The sequence below is a fragment of the Lonchura striata genome, chromosome 28 (genome assembly GCF_050655825.1).
Source record: "Lonchura striata isolate lonStrDom1 chromosome 28, ASM5065582v1, whole genome shotgun sequence".
Lineage (NCBI taxonomy): Eukaryota > Metazoa > Chordata > Aves > Passeriformes > Estrildidae > Lonchura > Lonchura striata.
This window is the reverse complement of record NC_140730.1, coordinates 7,454,519-7,475,654: the sequence shown is the minus strand read 5'-3', so window position 1 is coordinate 7,475,654 and position 21,136 is coordinate 7,454,519. Positions and strand designations below refer to the sequence as shown.

The 21,136-nt window shown below is 44.9% G+C and overlaps 1 protein-coding gene and 1 long non-coding RNA gene across 2 annotated transcripts; one reads left to right on the top strand and one right to left on the bottom strand.

The window, feature by feature from the left end:
* Positions 1-5,784: 5,784 nt before the first annotated feature.
* Positions 5,785-13,135, bottom strand: LOC146765074 (uncharacterized). Its single transcript, XR_014950311.1, has 3 exons — positions 13,002-13,135; positions 9,558-9,686; positions 5,785-7,213 (listed from the first exon to the last, which is right to left on the bottom strand). It is a non-coding gene; the product is annotated as an uncharacterized LOC146765074 (long non-coding RNA).
* Positions 13,136-15,957: 2,822 nt separating this feature from the next.
* Positions 15,958-19,152, top strand: LOC110469487 (uncharacterized). The gene is made up of 2 exons (XM_031507195.2): positions 15,958-16,084; positions 16,635-19,152. The coding sequence occupies exon 2, from the start codon at positions 16,638-16,640 to the stop codon at positions 18,780-18,782; it is 2,145 nt and encodes a 714-aa protein (XP_031363055.2). The 5' UTR covers positions 15,958-16,084; positions 16,635-16,637; the 3' UTR covers positions 18,783-19,152.
* Positions 19,153-21,136: the final 1,984 nt, after the last annotated feature.

Sequence of the window (21,136 nt, the reverse complement as noted above, 5' to 3'; positions counted from 1 at the left end):
ACAGACGTACTCAGATAAGCACCGAGGGACCAAAAGCATACACACAAAAACAAAAAATTCAGAAGTTCAGTCATGAGGAAAACAACAATCTTCAGCCTCCGGACCACTGAGACCGTACGACCACCACAGCAAACCACACATGCCCAGAAGGACGTGGACCTCTTTAGCATGAGAAGCAAGGACAGGTGGGGCCAGGGGTTGAATATGCATGAAAGGTTGTGTAATATATTGTATATGGAACACCTTTGTGTATAAAGATGTGGGTCAGACCAAGGTTCAGGGCACAAGTTTTTGGAGAGATATCTCGGCTGGTGCTGGGCGCTGACATACATACCCACTTCATAAACACACCAGGTTGTGGAGTGTATTTATTCATTCTGTGTATTGCTTCACCACAGCAGCCTTTATGGACCATGTCAACTTATGGGGTACTGTTTTAAGGATGAGTTGTTCAAAAGCAAAAGTTCTCTTCATCTACTCCTGATATCATCTTACTCTCTGAGAATAGAGGTCTTCTTCTTCCCTGGGGGCAAAGGGTCTTCATCACTCTTTTCTCTCTCTGTTCAAACTTCTCATTGAATCACAGCTATTTCAACTTTTGCCTGCTTCAGCACAGATGCTTTTGTTCATATCCACAGTTTGAACAATCCACCCCTATATTTTCAACGAGTTACAGGGATATTTCAGTGCATCATAGTCCATCAGCATGGCATACAAAAGGATTTTCACCCTAAAATTAAAGCATCTCCTCATTCACCTTCCATCTGGGATTTGACTCCTTACTGACTTGGGTGTCTCCATATTGTCCTCTATGTGTCTTCATTTGGTCCTTTTCTTTCACTTGAGAGAGGATTGATGTGTGTAGATCTCATCCGCACACTGAAAGAGTTAGTCACTCACCCAGGACCTGCAGATGGTCACGTGATCCCTGCTGCTCAGAGCTGTTCTACAGTCGAGGTTTCTTAGCTGCTGTGCTTTGTCAGGATCAGCCGCATGGCTGTTCTTTGGTTTTAGCTGTGTTCAATTCCAGCTGAGGGGTCACTCTCCGCATGGGCTGCAGGGCTACCTCCGGGGTCTTTTTCGGTGGCCACACTGCAGGAAAGGCGAGGATCTCAGCATCCAGGCTAGGACCCAGCAGCCAATGGTCTCCCTTCCCCCTGCCCTGCAGCCTCTTGGGTCCAGCCCGGCAGGCTCCCCAGAAAGGGGCCCGGCCCCACGGCAGGGCCCACCCGGCCTGGCCCGGCCGAGATGTGGGCCATGCTGGCCTTGTTACCTGTTCAAGGCCACAAGGAAAAGAGAGCTTTTCCTGGGGTTTCTTTGGTTTTAATATGTGTGTTCACAGAGGCGTGTTCACCTTTCTAGTGGTTTAAAGTGTCAATATTCAAAATGAGTTACCAACTGGTTTTATGGGGCACAGAGGAAGCGCTCAGCAGCTCCTCTCAAAAAAAAGAAAAAGAAGAAAAAAATTTTTAAAAATCACTTCCATGGTGACTCCAATGCAAAACCAACGCACCTTCAAACACTCCAAACCTCTCTGGCAGTCAGAAAATGGAACAATTTTACAGTGGCTTCCCCTACCACCTCCTCCCATTCCCCTTTAGGTTTCTAGCAATGTGAGGAGGGAACCTGGGTCAAGGCCGTACAAGGATCTGGGATGTGGAGTGCCTGGGCTCAACAGTCCCACCTACTATTCCCAGGTCCTGCACCATAACTGACAGGATAGTGGTGTTATAAGGGGATTTTCACAGCTCCAAAAGATTTGCATTTAACCAAAATTTAGATACAGGCTGCAACCCCTTCCTTCCTTCTGTTGGAAGAGCGTATATCTTTTTAGACACCAGTTGTCCAGTTTGCCTCAGAGTAACATGGAGATGCTCCATATCCAGTTTTCTATATCACAATAGCACTAGTATGCCTGAAATGAACAGGGCTTATGCCTTTATTAATGTTCAGCTCTTTTTAATAAAGATCAGCTGGGCACGGGACTCGACATGGAGCTTGCCCCCACTGTTGTAGTTTTTCCAGGTAGCCAAAGGGTGAGGAGGTGTGCAGTCTGCTGCTGAAATCCCCAGCAGCAGCTATCTCCTCTCCTTTCTTTGTGCTAACACCAGAAAAATCTTGCCTTTTTGTTCCTGCTTTCCACAGCCCACTCTAGTCTAGTCTTCCTTAGGTTATGGTGCCAGGTCAAATGTCAATGGGGGATGTGTTTTCCTCTTCCTCAGCCAGTGTACCGTACCTGTCCAGCCCCCTCTACTGTGTTTAGTTCTCCATTTAGGGGTGTTCTTATACCCCAAAACAAGCTCCCATGGTTCCATGGGTTTTCCTATTTGCATCTTAGTCCTAGAATGACAGCATGGGTGGTGGGTAGGTGACCTCCAGGTAGTTTAGAGAAAACAAAAAGAGCAATTAGCTAATTAACGTTTCATTATTGGTACTTAGCTAGAGCTAGCAACTGTTCCAGTGTTGCCATGGGAACTAGGAAGGCCCTGTCTGCCCGGAGATCCCGGGAGAACTGGGAACTTTATTCATTACAATCCCCATCACCTCTCACAACACTAACTCACATTCCCAACTCCAGTCTTCAAATCCCCTCCTAGCAAACAACAATCACAACTAGGAATAATCAGAAACTCATCCTTTTCAAACCCATCTCTTCCATTCACCAAACTCTTACAGGCATCCCTGTGTTATTTTACACAAATTCCACCCACTCATCTTTCTTACTTAAGTAATATATGTTATGGAATAATTCATGTTTATGTAAAATATACATGAAATAAGTTCTGCTTGTATGAAAAGATACTTAAAGTTTTAAAAGACCATAAGCCGAAGCCGGGGAAAGATTGTGAAAATACAGATGGCAGCAGAAAGAAAAACCTAATTTACAAACGAAAAAACATGGCTCCGTGCAGAGATGGGCCCTTTCCTGGGATAATCCAGGTGACACCTAAGCGATGAATACTTGAGAAGTATCTATGTCCCAATACCAGGTTCCGATAACTAGACAATCAGCATTCATCGCTTCCCAGAAACAGCTTTGTCCAGCCTAGCACAGAGAAAAGGAGACCCCATGAATATGTGAAGCAACGAAAAAATAGGAGAACCTCTGCCCCAGGTGGAAAAACCTGTATAAAACTAACTGGACAGAGACAACATTCATGAACAGAGGGGATGCAAAGCGATAGAGTTCAGATGAGTGTTCACCCAGTGCCAATCCCAGTCTTGGCGCTGCCTCTTTGATTGTGGCTATCAGAGATAGAATCTCGGTCACAAAATAAAAACCTATTTTTTAATTATTAATTTGGCTTTATAATTTTATTACCTATAATACTTATAAAAAGAACATTACAACAATTGTTCCCCCTTTGACATAAAATTCAAATTAGTTTGAGAAGTTCCTGTGTCTGCCAGGAAACATACCTCTTGGTTCAGTAAGGGTTCCAGTGTGGTTCCCCAGCACAACAGCAGATTCCGGACACCCTTAACAATCCACATATCATGTTTTCCTTGTCCCCTCTTTCACATCTTCCATGTACCTGAGGTGCCTTTCTACCCAATTGCTGCAGGGACCCACTCAGCCACTTCTTCAGCCCCTCCTCCTGCTGTTTGTGGGCTCTTACCTTCTGTGAGAAACAACTCTCACTTTTAAAATTTTAAAAGGTTTACTAAACTTTAACAAAAATATACAACAAAAGACTGGATAAGGAAAAATTTCAGTACTGGGAGTCTCCATGGCTATCAGCTCATCTACAAAATGGATGCTCTGCCTTTTATACCCTTAGCCCCTCCCAAAGTTTTGTCAGTCAGCTCTTTCTCTGCCGTCCATTGATGGAGATGACTTTCTTACATCTTGATTGGAGGTCAGGTGTTGTTAGGCCATGCCTCCTGGCCCTCTCCAAATGTCCTGACTACTAAGGCTATTATAAGAGGGAGGGGAAAGAGGACTATGGGAGGACATGTTCCAATAACATCACTATACATACACATAATATTCACCCTTTAATTATGAGAGCCAACCTTTACATTACTCATCTATAACACTTTCTGCAGCTGCTGAACTCTCTGCAAAATCACTCAATCCCTGGTGATACCTTCCTGTGCACACCAAAGCTGCTCCCTGTATCTTATAATGTATACCAAATCCGGTGCCTGTCAAACCACAGTGTTTAAATGCACGCCTACAGCACATATGGGTCGTTCTCCAAGAATCACAAACTGTAAAGCACGAGGTGCCAGCACAGCTCAGTGAGTGGGTACAGCTGATGGTGCTACAGGGATGGACAAGTGGACAGAACATCCCACCAGACTCATGGGGCTGGGGAGGCCTCTGCCCACAGGGGTGACAGTGTTGGCCACAGCCTCAGCTCAGTGCCACACCTCCCCCACAGGTTCCCAGCTCATGCTGCCAATCCTGAATATCTGCACCTGAGTTTGGCATTCCTCACCACAAAGAAACTGTCTCAAGTCCTGAGAAACAAGGAGACAAACCCCAATCCTCCACTCAGGCTCCATAATAACCCAGGAAGGAGTAGGGGTGTAGGAACAATACCTGCCTATTTTCCTTCTCCTGGAAGCTGGGAATAAAAAAGACTTACAGCTGGCCCTGTATTACACTGCAGATTTTGAAGACAGGAGAAGGTGGAGAACATCCCAGTCATCACTGTTCTTTCCTTATCACATTATCACATAGCCCCCCTGTGCTATTTGCCTTAGCCATATTTCTCCACATTCCTCTTCAACCAATCCGTTCCCAAACTAACATCGTATTGCCCCCTTTGGGTGTGGGTTGCCAAGACCCTTTTATGGCTCCTCTTATTGTCCCCTCTGGGCGTCTATGCCTTCAATTATTTCTGGGAGAATGCACAAACCATCTCAACATTCTCCCAAAGGACCCTTCAGAGGTATTTTGGGATCATCAGCCCCATAGTCAAGACCCTTTTTCAACTTTCTTTTGTCGTCCACTCTGGGTGTCCTGCCATGTTTTACTCCCAGAACTTGTACGCACCAGTGAGGATTTGCCGAGACCCTTCTTGACTTTCCCTTACTGCCCGACTCTGGGCATCCATGTCCAGTGGTCCTTTCCTATGGACTGTTCATGGATCCCCCTGATCCACATCTCATCTGTCTCCTGGATGATTTCAGATACCCAATCAATCACCCAGTACCAGCCAGCGCTGAAGGGAGCTGATCACCAACACTTCATGAGGTGATGCCCAAAACTAGGCAAGAAAATAAAACTCTATAGTCAATTCAGCTACAGAGCAGGTATTTGTTTATTCAATGCTGGGAGTGAGGGGATCCCCCAGCCACAAAACTCACTCAAACTTCTTTAGCCTTCACTTACATTTTAACAGTCATTCTGTGCAATGTCACAATTATAACATATCATTAGCATATTCATATTTGCATAAAGTTGTGTTATGGTTTTGTAACAGTTCATTGCTTTCATGCATGTCAGTTCCTTCTGTAGTGGTCTTCCAGTCTTCTGGTGATTTTTTGATAAAGGCTTCTGTAGTCTTTCTCACATTTTAACTTTTTACCTCTGTCTTCAGCACATGCTCTCTGCTTCTTGTTTTTCAGTCTAACTTGTTTTTAGAGCTAATTTAGCAGCTTTCAAGTTCTGTTAAAACTTGCTATCTTACTTGCTTTTGCTTGCACATGTTATCTCACTCACTCCACTATCTTGTATGCTTTACCTGCACATCTTGTTACAATATTACTTGTGGTTAACTTTTTGTTACGCACCAATTAGGTTTCAAATCCCCCCTTTCTTTTTACTTTTGTGAGTTCTTTCACAAATTATCATGTGTTTATTCTCTGGAAATATGTTCCTCTTTTTACTCTGTGTCTCAGTTTATATCTCTTCCAATCATCATAAGACATTGTGGTTCACTGACAGCACCACAAAAAGCACTTTCTAAATATGCATGTACACAAAATTATTATTCCTAACAAAATACCCATGAATAATTGTTTCAACCAATTTAGCTTAGGGAGCCAAGACGTAAATGTCTCCCATAAATCAGTTGACCAAGATTATCATCCTTTGTTACTTCATGGAGTATCTATGAATGTTGCCAGATTGTATGTATATCTGTTGTTTTTTACCTGATTGACCTATATAAATAAAACAACTAGTATTTATCAATGTACAGACTTGTCCCATTTGTGCTGTGTGATGATATCTAATACCATACAGTTTTGAAATACTACTTCTTTTAAAGAATTAATTTCTCTTTGCAACCATCCAATGGGACCTGCACCATTGAGTTTGCAATTATTTCCATCTCTGCTGAGATGTTCATTATTGCTTTTTCTAAGTGTACAATTCCTAAGGTTGGGAATAAAGCTCTGACAAAACTGTGGAAGCCTGGATTATATCTAGTCAGAGGATTAGAAGGCATATTTTGACTAAATTGGTTTCTCAAAATTCCTCTAAGGATTCCTGTAATTAAACTAATATGATTTATAACTTGTATAGGTGGGATGAGATACCTCATAGTATACTGACCTGTCCAATTTCCATGTAGTTGTTTAAGGGCTATTCCATTTCCACACAACCACCAAAAATAATCTGGCAAATCACAGGTAGCTGCAATGCTCATGTTGCAAACAAATAGTCATGCCATTGAGCAAATTGATCTTTAAAATTTATATCTGGTATGTTTTGTAGAATGGTAGTAATTCTGGTCCAATTTGTAGTATTATTAAACTGGCCAGTTGGTCCTATAAAGTTTGACTCCACATAAATAACATACTGATTGATGAGTGATAACTGAAAAAGGGGTTTTCCTAAAGATGAACCTATTTGTTCTCATTGTGTACAAATATTATACAAGGTACATGGGCTTCATTCTATCCAATTACTAGAGGATACCCCTATCAATGGTAAGTGTAATTGTTGTACCTCTCCACACAGCCAACAATCTCTTATTCCAGTATGATTAGTTATGACCTCAGTATTTACATCAAAAGTTACTACAATCTGCCAAAAAGCAACAAAGCATAACAAAGTATTAATGATTTATGGCTGAGTCAGCTTCAGTCCACCATTATGAATGATTGTTACTGTCCAAGGTACAACAGGAAATGTCTTCACTCAGGTGTAATGAATCTAGCTGGGTTTTTCTCTCAGTTGAATTGCAGTGAAGGTTGTCAGGAGGACTTGAAATGGTCTGTCCCGCTTCTCCTGTAGAGGATCACCTGAAAAATTCTTAATGTACACCCAATCACCAGGATCAGTCATGTGCAATTTATAATTTGGTTGCTTAGCTTGGTTTTCAAATACAATATTATACTTCTGATGCAACTAAGTGTTAATGGCTTCTAAGTATTCATAAATATATTGATTCCCAACCTGTGCCAGGTTTTCATCATGAGGGGCATTTAATCCATAAGGTCTACAACACAAAATGTCAAATGGGCTAACCCTTTTTTTTGGCCTTGGCTTTATCCTTATTCTTATAAGGGAAATTGGTAATACTTGGTACCAGTACAAATTTGTCTCATGACAGATCTTAGCTATTTGTTGTTTAGGCATGTAGTTCATTTTCTCTACTTGACCACTGTCTTGTGACCTGTAAGGAGTATGTAGTTGCCACTCAATTCCCAAGGTATTGCTGATAGCTTGTACAATTTATGCACAAAAATGCAATCTTCTATCAGAGGATATTTCCCTATTTACTCCAAATCTAGGTATGATCTCATTCAACACTACTGTTAATACTTTTCTATCTTTATATGTCCTACAAGGGAATGCTTCTGACCACCCGGAGAAGGTATCAGTAAGTACCAGCAAATATCAAAAACCCTCGTTTCTTGGGAGTTCAGAAAAGTCTATCAGCCATAAGTCTTCAGGAAAAGTTCCTCTGTTAATAACTCCTTGTTCTAGTCTAACTGTTGTATTTAGATTATTCTTCAAACAAGTCATACATAGTGATGCTACTTCTTTAACAATATCTTGCAAGCGTGGGCCTGCAATTGATTCCCTTAAATATTGGTGTAAGGGTTCTGCTCCCCAGCGAGTCTTATCATGTTCAGATATCACATAATATGTCATTAACTTTCATGGTATTATTAGTTGACCTGTTTCTAATTATCCCCAACCATTCTCTAAAAGTTTTCCTTTATTTTCATTAATCCATTTGTAATTGGAGGATTGGTATTCTACAGGCTGCTTGGTTGATGCTACAGTAGGTATTACAGCTGCCACAATTGGTTAATTTCTTTCAGCAGTGATTATATCTTCATAACCTGCAAATTTGTTACCTGCTTCTGGAAGAGTGTTACCTTTAGAGTGCCCTCAGCAATGTAAAATTGCCACTTGCAAATGTGAGCTTCACTGCCTCAAGAGGTTTGAGGATTTCAGTTGCATGTTTGACAATCTTCTTTTGTGCAGTCAGGAGTCCTCTTTCTCTCCATATGACTCCATGGGCACGAACAATTTTATAAGCAGATTTGGAATCAGTCCAAATATTAACTTTCTTTCCTTTTGCCAGTTCTAATGCTCAAGTGAGGGCTGTCAGATCAGTCTTTTGTACTGAGGTTCCTACTGGTAATGGGTTTGACTCAACTACCTCCGATACTGTGGTCATGGTGTATCCTGCCATTCGCACTCCCTGTCTCATAAAACTACTGCCATCAGTGAACAAGTTCATGGCACCTGGGAGCTGCTCTTCCTTTAGGTCTGGGTGGCTGGAGTACACAGTTTTGATAGTCTGTAGGTAGTCAAGTACTGCAAGTTCAGCTTCAGAGTTTCCTTGCAGAAAAGAGGCAGGGTTAACTATTGGGAATGAAGAGAGAGAGAGAGATGGGGACTCCGTGTGTTGGTCAAAGAATCCAAATTTACATCTCTTGCTTGCAGAAGTCTGATGTAATTTTCTATTTTCAGCAAACCCATCTGATTTAATCTTCTTGCAATCTTCAAAGCTGTTCTTGCCAAGGCATCCTGTTACCAAATCTCTTATGCTAACCAGGTCCCAAGTCCATCATCTGTCCTGTGTATCCCAATAGTTAACAACATTGGTCACTTTCATTTCAATATCATCAGATTTGGCCGGGACTGCTTGGTGTTTTAGGAACCTTGGAGGAGATAGCCAATGACAGCCCTTCTGTTCTAAAATAGCTTGCACCATGTGTGACACTAAGTCATATTTTGTCCTAGTGTAAACTTCCATTCCTCTTCAATGTTCACAATTACTGCTGCTACTGCCCTAAGGCAGGGAGGCCAGCCCTTGCTCACAATATTGAGTTGTTCAGAAAAATCAGCTACTGCCCATTTGTAAAGACCCAGGTGTTGTACCAGCCCCCAAGGCCAATCCTTGTCCTCTCATGTGAGAATAACCAAAACTGTTTACTTACCCCAGGAAGTCCCAAGGCCAGGGCCCTCATGAGCTTGCACTTAACTTTTCAAAGGTGTGATTTGTTTCAGGAGTCCACACCACAATATTTTTAGAAATTTTCACTAGCTCATATAAAGGTTTTGCCATCAGTTTGTAGTTGTATATCCACAACTGGCACCAACCTGTGATTCTAAGAAAAGTGCAGAGTTCTCTTACAATTTATGGCTTCAGTGTTTGGCAGATTGCCTCCTTCCATGCAGTTCACAGGGATTCGTTGTCCTCCAAAGACTTCATATCCAAGATAGGTCACCTGTTGTTGCATCAGCTGAGCTTTCTGTTGAGACACTTGATAAACATACAGACCAAGAAAATTCAACAAACTTATTGTCTATATAAGGCACTCTTTGATAGTTTTTGTAGCAATTAGTAGCAATCATCTGCATATTTTAGGAGTGTTTCCTCCCCAGGCAGAGACTGCCATTGTTCCAATTCTTTGCCCAATTGATTCCCAAAAATTGTGGGACTGTTTTTGAACCCCTGACATAACAGTGTCCAGATAAGTTGGTTTTTCCTGCCTGTGCTAGGGTTTTCCCATTCAAAGGCAAGTATGTTTTGACTTTCTTCACCAGTGGCAGACAGAAGAAAGTGCCTTTGAGATCTATCACCGAGAACCAAATTAGATCATTGCAGAGTTTAGTTAGCAAAGTGTAGGGATTTGCAACCACTGGGTGGATACTTTTAGCAATCCCATTGACTGCTCGCAAATCTTGCACTAATCTATAAGTTCCATTCGTTTTTTTCACTGGTATAGAAGTATTAAATTTGGATTCACATTCTTCCAACAATCCTAGTGTCAAAAACTTGCTAATAATTGGTTCAATCCCTTTTCTGTCCTCTATTCTCAAGGGATACTGTCTCCTAACTACTGGCCTGGCTCCTGTCTGTAATTCAATCTTAATAGAGTCAGCCAATTTTGACCTCCCAGGACATCGGTATTCCATACTCCTAAGTATATCTGATTCATTATTTGCTGCAAATAATTGCTATTGTTTACTGATCCTCTATCAATGGCCAAACATAATGCTAAAATCAGTTTGCCTTTGGGTACTTTAAATTTCATTTTTCCCTCTCTAAATTCAATTGCTGTCTCTAAATTTCAAGGAGATTTCTGTCTAATAGGGATTTTGGTGAATTTAAGAATTCAACTTCTTTAAAATTCCCTAGCTCTATCTTAACCAGCGGGTCCAGTAAGGAAAGATCTGCAGGTCAGTGTAACTCACTGTTATCTATTGCTGCAACAACAGCTTTCTGTAGAGTGTTCAATAACTCTGGACACTGGCATTTCCAGTGCCAGTGCTTTCTTACGGTAAACATACAGATTTGATCCTAACTTCCCTTGGGATTGATTTGAGCCATCACTATTATTTCTTTACCTCTGCCTCTGCTTCGTCCCTGACCACATTCTCTTCTTTGATGCTGCTCTAAGGCTGTCACTGGCTCCTGTGAGTTTTTCTTCTCCTGCTTGTCTCAGTTGTTACATACCCTCCATGTTTCTTCCATGATTGCTTCTAAATTTCTATTACCTGGCTCTTTTAATCTCTGTGATACCTGGGCTGGACTGTCCTAGCATCAAGGAGATTAACTGCTGCTTCCCCATTTCTGAAGAAAGATCAAGGGTTGTAAACTTTCACATTGCCACTCAGAGCCTATCTACAAAATCAGTAGGATACTCATGCTGTCCCTGTTTAAAATTATACATTAATGCCCAATTTACTGCTTTCAGAATGGCATTCTCTAATCCAAATTTTATTAACTCCCAGTATCTGGTTAGCGAGGCATATTCACCTCGATCATTCGGATCCCACAGGGAATTTATGGTAGGGAATAGCACGTTGACATTACCCGTAGGGCTCCACTAGCAATTTGTCCCTGCAAATCTGCTTAAGCTGTTTTAATCACTAATTCTTTTTCAGTTTCTGTTAATTCTGTCAGCATTAAATCGATATCACCCCAGTCTGGGTCCTGGTTCTTGACTATCAAGTAATTTTGTTACTTTACTGGGGTCTTCCCTGAAATTTTTCAGCTCTTCAAACCAACAATTCAAATCACTAGTGGAAAAGGGTGTTTTTATAATCTACACTGGCATCTGACATAGCATCTGCATTTTCTAGATTGTCTGTAATGGTATCTTCATCTGCAATGATAACTCTATAGTGGGCATCCTCCTCTGCAATGGAATCTGCTATCATGTGTTGGTTTGGCACAGTCTGGTTTTTGATAGCAGGGGGAACCACAGGGTTATCTTCTGTGAGAAACTGCTAGAAGCTTCCACCATGTCCAACAAAGCCATTCTCTGATGTCTCTGAAGATGGGCATGCTGCTAGCCCAATTAGAGAGGTTGGTAACATCTCTGTGATTACATATTTGAGAAGAAAATCAAAATAGCGTTCATGCAATTTTTTTTCCAGGGGTGGCCAGGTGCCACCACTGGAGGCCATTCCTGAAGCGGCACAGAGCAATATACCACAGCTGCAGCCATCTCAGTGTGGCCAAGAGAGAGCCTTGCCCACCTGGCCACTCCTAGCCAGCTATGCCATGGGCGGGGACAGTGGCAGCTTCCCCTTCCCGGTGCCCTGCACAAGGAGAGGCATTGAATGGTGCAGCGCCGCGGCAGCCACCACTGCCTGAGCAATGGCAGCAGGGCCGCGTGGCTGCAGCAGAAGCATGACAGGTGATTCCCCAGTGTGGAACCTAGACGAGATCAGCTTCTCAGCACTGTGGGATCCTGCAGGAATCTTTGAATTAGCAAAACTTGTTGACAATGGTACCTACAAGCAGCAGTTCTTCTAGTCAGAGAAGAGGAAGCGAGGACTTGTGAGGGAAAACAAAATGGCAGCACCAAGATCAGTGGTAAAGAAAGAGGGTGAATAAGTGCTCCAGTGGTCAGAGCCAAGATTCCTCTGCAAGGTGTAGTGAGGACTGTGGTGAAACAAACTGTTCCCTTGCAATGCATGAAGTCCATGGGGAACGAAGATAGCCACTTGCAGTCTGTGGGAAAAGTGCTCACACTGGAGCAGGTGGATGCCAGAGAAAGCTGTGACCCAGTGGGAGAGCCGAATAGAGAGAGAGGGCCCCAGCTTCCAGAGATAGGGACCCCTTGCTTCCAAACTAGAGCAGCCTATCCTTAGGAGACTGCACCCCTAAGGGATGAGTGACCTGAGCCAAACAGTTTGGGATGACTGCCTGTGGGAGGGACCCCATGGCATAGCAGAAAAAAGACTCCTCTCCCTGAATGAACAGAAGATCTTGAGTGATGAACTGACCAAAACCCCCACACTCTGTCTCCCTGTGCTGTTGCTGGGAAGAAGGGACAGGTTGGGAGGGAAAAAGGTGTTTTAAAGGCTTATTTTACTTCTCATTATTCTCCTCTGACTCTGCTAATAATAAATTTACTTTATACCTTTAAATTTGAACTTGTTTTGCCCTTAGAGTGATTTTTCCTCCCAATCCTTATCTCAACACACAAGCCTGCTGTTCATTTTTTTTCCCTCTCCTTTGCCTGACTGTAGCAGAAGAGGGTAAGCAAATTACTGTTGTTGGTGCCTGGCATTTGGCCAGTGTCAAACCACAACATATGGCAACTTAACCTTCAATACTTACCTGCATCTGCAATGCTATCTGCACTCGGTTGGACATAACAAGTGCTACATATAGCATTCCATATGCAGATTGCATTGGAGATCCTGTCACGTGTCGATAGCATTGCACAGTTCTGTGGAGACAGCAACACTATTACAAATGTACACATATAGCACAGCAGGGCTCAACACTGCTCACACCAAATATACACAATACGACACCATGTATGGTGTTTGCCCCCTCCACACCCACATGTTTCCCTCCTCTTTAGTACTGGAGGGACATCAGCCAGTAGGGGACACTGCTGCAGGGGAACTGCACAAGCACTCAATGCCCAGGGAGATGCTAAGGGCACAAAGCACCTCATCCTATGCAGAAGGCTTCAGGGCTTTACACAGCCCACAGTGTAAAGGGACAGTGTGAAGCCCACAGGGGCTTCAGCCAGACACTTTTTTTCTGGTAGTGGCAGGAGGAGACACCATGGATCACAGTGGAGAGGAGAGACCCAGCAATGCCCCTCCAGCCTACTGCTGGCCTAGCAGCAGCTCCAGCTGAAATGATCACTAGAAGACACTCACAGCCCATACTGCATTTGTTGAACATGCACAAGAAAAATCCATTCATTGCATATCTGATATTCAAGTAGCTTCAACATGGACCTTACTACAGCCTTCCCTTATCCTCTTGCAGAAGAGGATAAGAAGCCAGCAATAACTGCAGTGGAGCCAGTGTTTGTATCTCCAGACTCCACTGGAGAATACACTCTGCACTTGCTTTTTGCAGTGACACCACTGCTTCAGCAGTGGGCAAAGAGGTGTGAGCCAGGCAATATATAAAAGAGAACAAACAGGGGTAAGCCAGTCTTACTTATCATGATGTTTCTGCTATCTTTCTGGTTACTAAATCCCCCAACACCATCAGGATAAATAAAACCCTCTAACACTGTCTTTTCAGTGTTAACAAGTAAGGCATTACTTTATCCTTGGTCCAGAGGAGTGTGTATGGCCAACAAAATGCAGCCTCCATACAGACATCGATGCAAAACTTTTTAAATTATTTATACGTTGTTAGCAATGTATAAATTAATGGAATTAATGACCATTGGTTCTAAATTACGTAACTCTCATAATTAGTATTCTATCTTCTATTGGCTGTTGAATTTTGCTTCTTATGCTAATTAGTCCTTATTTTTGTCTTTTTAGCATCTTTTTCCTCCAGTAGGAACTTTCCAACACATATACTGAATCTCCGTTAGTTCTTTATCTTCTGGTTTCTGTGAAAAGATCCTTATAGTCCATAATTTCTGCATTCTAGATGTCCAGCTTCAACAACATATTTCCCTCTGCCTGATTTTGTTCATTGAAGCATATCAGAGTTAGTTTAGCAAAATGTAAAGTTTCAGTAATTTTCCCAAGCTATATTCTCATAAAAGGAGCATATGAAAACTTTACTAAATGCTGGCTAAAAGTGATTTAAGACTAACACACTACTCATAACTTTAATACTGGTTATGATTAATTTTTTTAAAATAATTAAAATATAATTTAAAATATTTTAAATAATTAGAAGATAATTAATTTAAAAACTACAGAAATTTCATAATTTCCAACATTTGGGTCTAGGAAATGGAGCAGCCAAAGCACACAGGTGTATCGAACTATAAAAATGAAAAGTAAAAAGAAGCAAAAAAGCCTGGGGAATCAGAGGTTCTAGTTAAAATGACACCTCCTGTCTCAATCCCCAAAGACCCTGTCTATGTTTTCTTTGTTTGGATAAGGGAGAATAGGAGAATAAAAAAAGAAAAATAAAAGAGGGCAAGAATATTAATAACAACTTATATTCCAAACTTAGGTAACTCATGTATTGTAGGCAGACACAGATGCCATTGCAATTACTGTTGTAAATGTAGGCATCATTTCAGACTCCATTTCTTCTGCAGATACTATTAGAGATTATGATTCCATGGCAGAGGGAAATGCATCTGCAGATGAGTACCCCAATGCAGTTACCATCACACATACCATTCATAACTTGCATCTAAGCTTTGTCTTCCAGCAACCAGGCTGAAAGAGACTCTCTTGTAAGAAGCATAGGGTCACTATTTACTGGCCTGCTGCACTCTCCAGATTATGCTGCTTACCATAGACTCATATCAGAGATGTCACTGAGAGACTACCATGCCTTGCACAGTCCACCATTACCTGCTGCAGCTGTTTCACGTGAGTGTCAGTGAGCAGCATAAAGAAGGATTACAGAGCCCTGGGAGCAGCAGTAGCTGCTGACTCTGGAGCACAGGTAATTTTTTCAGCAACCTTCCCAGTCAAAGCAAAGGAGTCTGAAAGAGCCAGTCCAATCTGGGGAATTGACAAATGGTTACAGGACTGGTGCCACAGCCAGGAGTTTGGCTGCTTAGACCATCAGACTTGCTTTGAACAACCCAGTGTGCTGAGGGCAGATGCAGTCCATCTGTCAGAAAAGGCAGAGAGTATCTTCACTCACAGGCTTGCCAAGCTGGAGAAAAGGGCCTTAAACTACAGCTGCTGAGGGAGCAGAGTCCATCCCACTCCTATCACAGACAGCAAGAGACATCTTGAGCCTCAAGGCATCCTGGTCCAGATGGGTCTGCCTGCATCCAGATGCAAGGGCTTCTCCAGCATCATGGGCATAGAGTCATTTTGTTACCACCTCAGCCACCACAGCTCTCAGAAGCTGTGGCCGATGTTCCTACCCCTTTCCTCTCCAGAAGACAATGGAATTATTTTCTGCAGGCACTCCTGCAAATCATAAGGGGAAAACTGGCTTGAGCAGCAGAACAAGCAGGATCCAGTGCTGACTGTAGTGGGCCATGACCCTTTGCTGCTTGGACAATGCCTGCCGACATTTTGCAAGGAGAGATGGTGATGTGGCAGTGCAGCCAAAGCAAGGGCTGTACAAAAGGAGAGGAGATGGCTTTGGCTGCTCAGGAAACCACAGCTCCCTTCCCACAACTGTGGGTGCTGATAGAGGGCTGGGCAGCTCCTCGCTAGTACTGTCCCAGAGCATTGCCTAGTCTGTGGGCAGGAGGAGGCAGAGCAGCAGAAGAGCAAACACTGGAAGATCTGCAGGTGAGTCAGTGTTCACAGGGGCCTGGTTGCTCATGGAGGACACATCTGTGCACAGTAAGCTCCTTTCTCGTATTTCATGCTCTTACCCTCCAAATCTAGCAGAGGGCTTAGTTGGTGTTGGGTAAGAGCATATTCAGGGAGAGCATCTTCTAGCACACAATTTGTCAGGGTTGAGCTGGGTGTGGGTATGCTGGGACACAAACACTGCAGAGGCATGACTTTTACAGTGGTGAGGGAAGCAATGCTGCTGCAGTGAAGAAGGCATTGCTGTGAAGAGGCCCATCAGTCAGATTCTCCTCACTATGGAAGAGAATGAGGAGAGCAAAAGGGCCAAAATATCATCTGCTGGCCTCCAAGGACCAGATGGCAGTAGGTGTGGGATTAATTTCTCCCTTACACCATCCCAGGGAGGAGCTGCAGAGCTCAGAGGGTGCCAGAAGGGCTGGTAGGGGATACCAGTTTTGCTGCAAATGGTGCTTGTGGGGGAAGAAAGGCAATGTGAAGGTGCGTGCCTGCTTGCACCCACACCCCTCTTTTCTTCCCCCTCCAGGTCATGGAGGTCCTTGCCCTGACCCTGGTTACTCTTATGGCCCTGCTCCCCCCCACCCAGCCCTGCTCCTCAGAGATGAACAAGGTCAAGGACCTCCTGGAGGTGAACTGCACGGGGCAGGCTCTCAGCACAGTGCCCCCAGACCTGCCTGCAGACACAGGCATCCTGCTGCTCAGTGACAATCGCCTGGAGTCCCTCTCCACCACTGCCTTTCTGTCCCTCACCCAACTTCAGGACATTGACCTGGCCAACAATGGGCTGGTGGCTCTGCACACAGGGGCCCTGCTGCTGTCCCTGAAGGAGCTAACCCTCTCTCACAATGCACTGTCAGCCCTACCCATCCTGGAGGGCCTGCCTGCACTCACCCACCTGGCTGTGGCTCACAACAGCCTGGAGACATTGGCCCCAGGGGCTTTCCGCACAGTGCCACAGCTGCAGAACCTTGACTTGCGAGGGAACAAGATGCAGCAGCTGCCCCAGGAGGCCTTTGCAGGGCTGAAGGCACTCAAGGAGTTGGACCTCTCAGACAACCTCCTGAAGGAGCTACCCAAGGAGTTGCTGCAGGACCTGCAGAAGTTGGAGACCCTCTGGCTCTCAGGGAACCAGCTTCAGACCCTACCAACTGACTTTTTCCCAAAGGGGCACCTCTTCATGTATGTTTTCCTCACTGAGAACCCCTGGCATTGCGACTGTGACCTGCACTACCTCCAGACCTGGATTCAGAAGAATGCTGACATTGTTTATCAGCCAGAGCGGGGCCTGGAGGAAACAAAGGTGGAGGTTGCACCTGAGAAGGTACTGTGCCACAGCCCTGCTGAGCATAGGCAGAAGCCCATCATTCGCTTCAAGCTTAACTGCAGCATCATGGAGGATGTGGATGAGGAAGGAGGGGATGAGTATAATTATGGGGAAGAAACAACAGAGAAAGCTACCACGAGCACCTTCCCCCCACATCCATACATCCCCAAAGAGCACACTACCATGCCCTGCGCTATTACCTCATCTTGCCTTCCCACCCTTACTACCACAAGATCTCCTCTCACTAGACCTTCCCTCAGCACCTCTTGTACCCCCACCCTTTCCCCAAACACTTTGCTTGTGATGCTGACGAGCATCAGAACTCCCAGCACCACCACTCCTGTACCAGCCAGTCCCACCATGACACCCACACAGACCCCCAGCACTGCCACCATTCTCACAGCTGCTACCACCATCAAACTGCATGGACCTGCCACCCTTGACAATGCCACCTCACTGCTAACAACTATGAGCAGCAGCCCTTCTAGCACCAGTGGCCATTCCCAAACCACCCTTGCTACCAGCAGTATCTATGGCAGCCTCATGGGGTCCACTGGCATATTTCCCAACACTTCCACAGCAATGCCTTCCACTGCCATGATAGAGGCCTCTTCCACTGTCAGATCTCCATGTCAGCCTCTGATGTCAGCCAACACCATGCTTTCCACACATGCCCCAACACTACCACCTCCCTTGGACACCACACACTTCACCCAACCTGCATGTTCCCTCCTACCTGCTCCTCCTCCCCTCTGCCCTTGTTCCATCCCAGGACGAGCTGTACCTGTGCTGCGTTTGCAGGCAGGTGGGGAGGGTCTGCAGTGGGGGCAGTGGGTGCTGAGGCACTGCTGCCTGTTGCACTGGGTGCTCTACCTGGCTTCCTTGGCTCTGCTGGTCCTGACCATGCTGGCTCTAGCAGGTTGGCTGGCATGGATGTGTCTGGTGGGACAACCCTCCTGGCACCAGTCCCTGCAGACCCAAGAGGTGTGGTATCCACTGCTGGAATGGAGGGAGTCAACAGGAAACCCTATTATGCATCTCAGCAGCTTCAAAATCCCCCTCCAGCAACCCACATTCTGTACAATCAAGGAAGTGGAGTTGTGCCCTGAGGTTACCTACTGCACAATTAAAGATCTGGAGATACAGCGAAGTCCTGCAACTTACTCCTTCTGCACCACAAAGGAGTTGTGGGTTCACCACAGTCCCCTGCATACATCAGTCAAGCCTTTCTCCAGGAAGCTGATGGTCACTGATCTTAGGTTCCTGAGGGCCCCATCTGCTTACAGCCTAGACAGGGGTGTTGAGGCCATTGGTGATGTCAGAGTGAAATATGCGGGTAACACCATGTAAATGTTTCTGTGCACTCAGAGGAAGAGATTGAGGGTCATGACTCTGCTTTATATGCTTTGTTTTACAAGGAAAGATCTACTTGCCTAGGATGAAGCCATCCAGCTCCTTCCTCTAGTATTCTCAAACAGCCTGAGGTTTCCAGAGCTAAAATAATTACTTGGGTATTTGACTGAGGAAGATAATGTCCCAAACTGGTCAGTGATAGTCTGGGGCTGCCACTGCCTAGTTTTGGGATGAGTGTGGGCAAGCAGAACTTATGTTGAGCTCTGTCACAACTGCTTCTGCTCAAATTATGCACACAAAGATGCAATACACTTTCTACCCAGTGCCAGGTTCTTAATCACATAATAAATATCCTGTGCCTGAATTTAAAAGGGGTGCTGGTTTGATTTCATTTGACCTGCCACAAGTCCTGGCAGGGCAGTGAATGAGAAATTTGTCTTCAGTATTTGGAATAGTGAAGGCAGGGAAGAAAAGTCCATGGAATCCCAGAATCCTAGAACATCCTGAGTTGGCAGGGACCCCTGAGGATCAAGTCCAATTTCTGGCCATGCAAAGACACCACAACAATCCCACTCTGTGCCTGAGAGCATTGTCAAAACACTCCTGGAGCTCTGGCAGCCTTGGAGCTGCGACCATTCCCTGGGGAGAGTGTTCAGTGCCTGACCACCCTCTGGGGGAAGAATTTTTCCTAATATTGATCCATTGGGATGCCCTCAAGCGGGGGGTACATGAGGGTCCTGCCCCAGGTCTCAGAGAACAGAGGTCAAAGCTGGCTTCTGCCTCCCCTCAGGGGAGGTCTCCATTATGAGGTCTCCCCTTGAAGTCCTCCAGACTGAATACATCAAGTGCCCTCAACTGCTACTCATACCCTTCCTCTCTAGACCCTTCCCCATTTCATGGCCTCCTTTGGATACTCTTTAACAGCTTTAGATGCTTTGTGTATTTTGGCATTCAAAACTGCACACTTATGCTCCTATTCCTGACTTTGGCCCCAAATGCGTGATTCTTCCCTGTGGTACTGAATCACACAGGAAAAAGCATTGCACTGCCAGGTAATAAGGAAAGTGCAAGTGTTGATGCTTTTGCATGACCCATTATGGGATGGCTGGATATGGAGGAGTAGGGTGGGAGGCTTTGAAGGGCCACAGATATGACTGGTAAGGGATTACACTAGGACAAAGCATTCCAGAGCTGGCCAAAATTTGTGACCACTTGTCTAGATGTCACTCAAACATTTTGGGAGGTGTGAGAGAGAACAAGGCAACAGTCACCACAGGTGGGGGTCGAATGGCTCACTCCAAAATTTGTGCATAAATGCAGCAGCTAGATCCTGTGAATCGTTTTTCCAGCCTGAAAAGCAGTTTCTAATTGCCCTAAATGTATTGGCAAACTGCCGTGAGTCAGCATGGCCTTCTGCTAAATTAACTACTGGAGTTCCCCATGCTCCACAGGTGGGAACATGTACCTGTGCTTGGCCAGCATGAGTATGTCTGCTGGTGAAGGTCTGGTGTGCAAGTGTGTCTTTGGACATACACATACTGTGTTTGTAAGGAGGCACTAGTCTGACTGTTGGTGCTGTCCTCTAACCACAGCATCCTCTCTATTCCTTTTTCCTGAGAAAACAATGAGGCAAGTAGCTCCAGTGCTGGCACAGTCTGAAGGCCCCAACAGTGGGGCACAGACATCTGGGCAGCAGAGCTGTGGAAAAAAAATCTGTGCATCTTGGTGGACAGAGAGGTGAACAAGGTCCAGCAGTACACCTGGCAGCAAAGGGAGGGCAACAAAACTTGAACTGGGTTAGCAGAGACAGGGCCAGCAGGCCAAGGGAAGTGATTATCCCTTTCTCATCAGAATTCTTTAGACTACAACTTTTTGTCTTCTACACATCAGAATCCACCCAGTTCTCTCCCCACAGGCACTACTGGTATCCCAGTATTTCTCAGAATCCCATTATCTTTGCCTCTCTTTGCAACTCCTCCCTGGAATTCTCCCACCTCTTCACACAACAAGTACTCCAGGTCACTCCAGGATCTCTCAAAACCACCTAGGAATCCCAAAGCCCCCAGGACCCCCTATTTTACCCCACCACCAACCCCCACAAATTCTGGCACCTCCATAACTTTACTGCCTCAGGATCCCCTATGCACCCCAAGATCCCTCTCAGTCCTGACACACACACATACACCCTCGTGCCCAGTGAACACAGGCACACAGAGTCCCAGTGCCCAGCACCACCCACCCAGGACACTCAGGTCACTGGTCTCTTGCTCTCCTCCTGTTCCTTGTGAGAAGCACCTGGATATCTGAAACATCCAGGTTCCCCACCAGAAACAAGAAGACCCAGACAGACA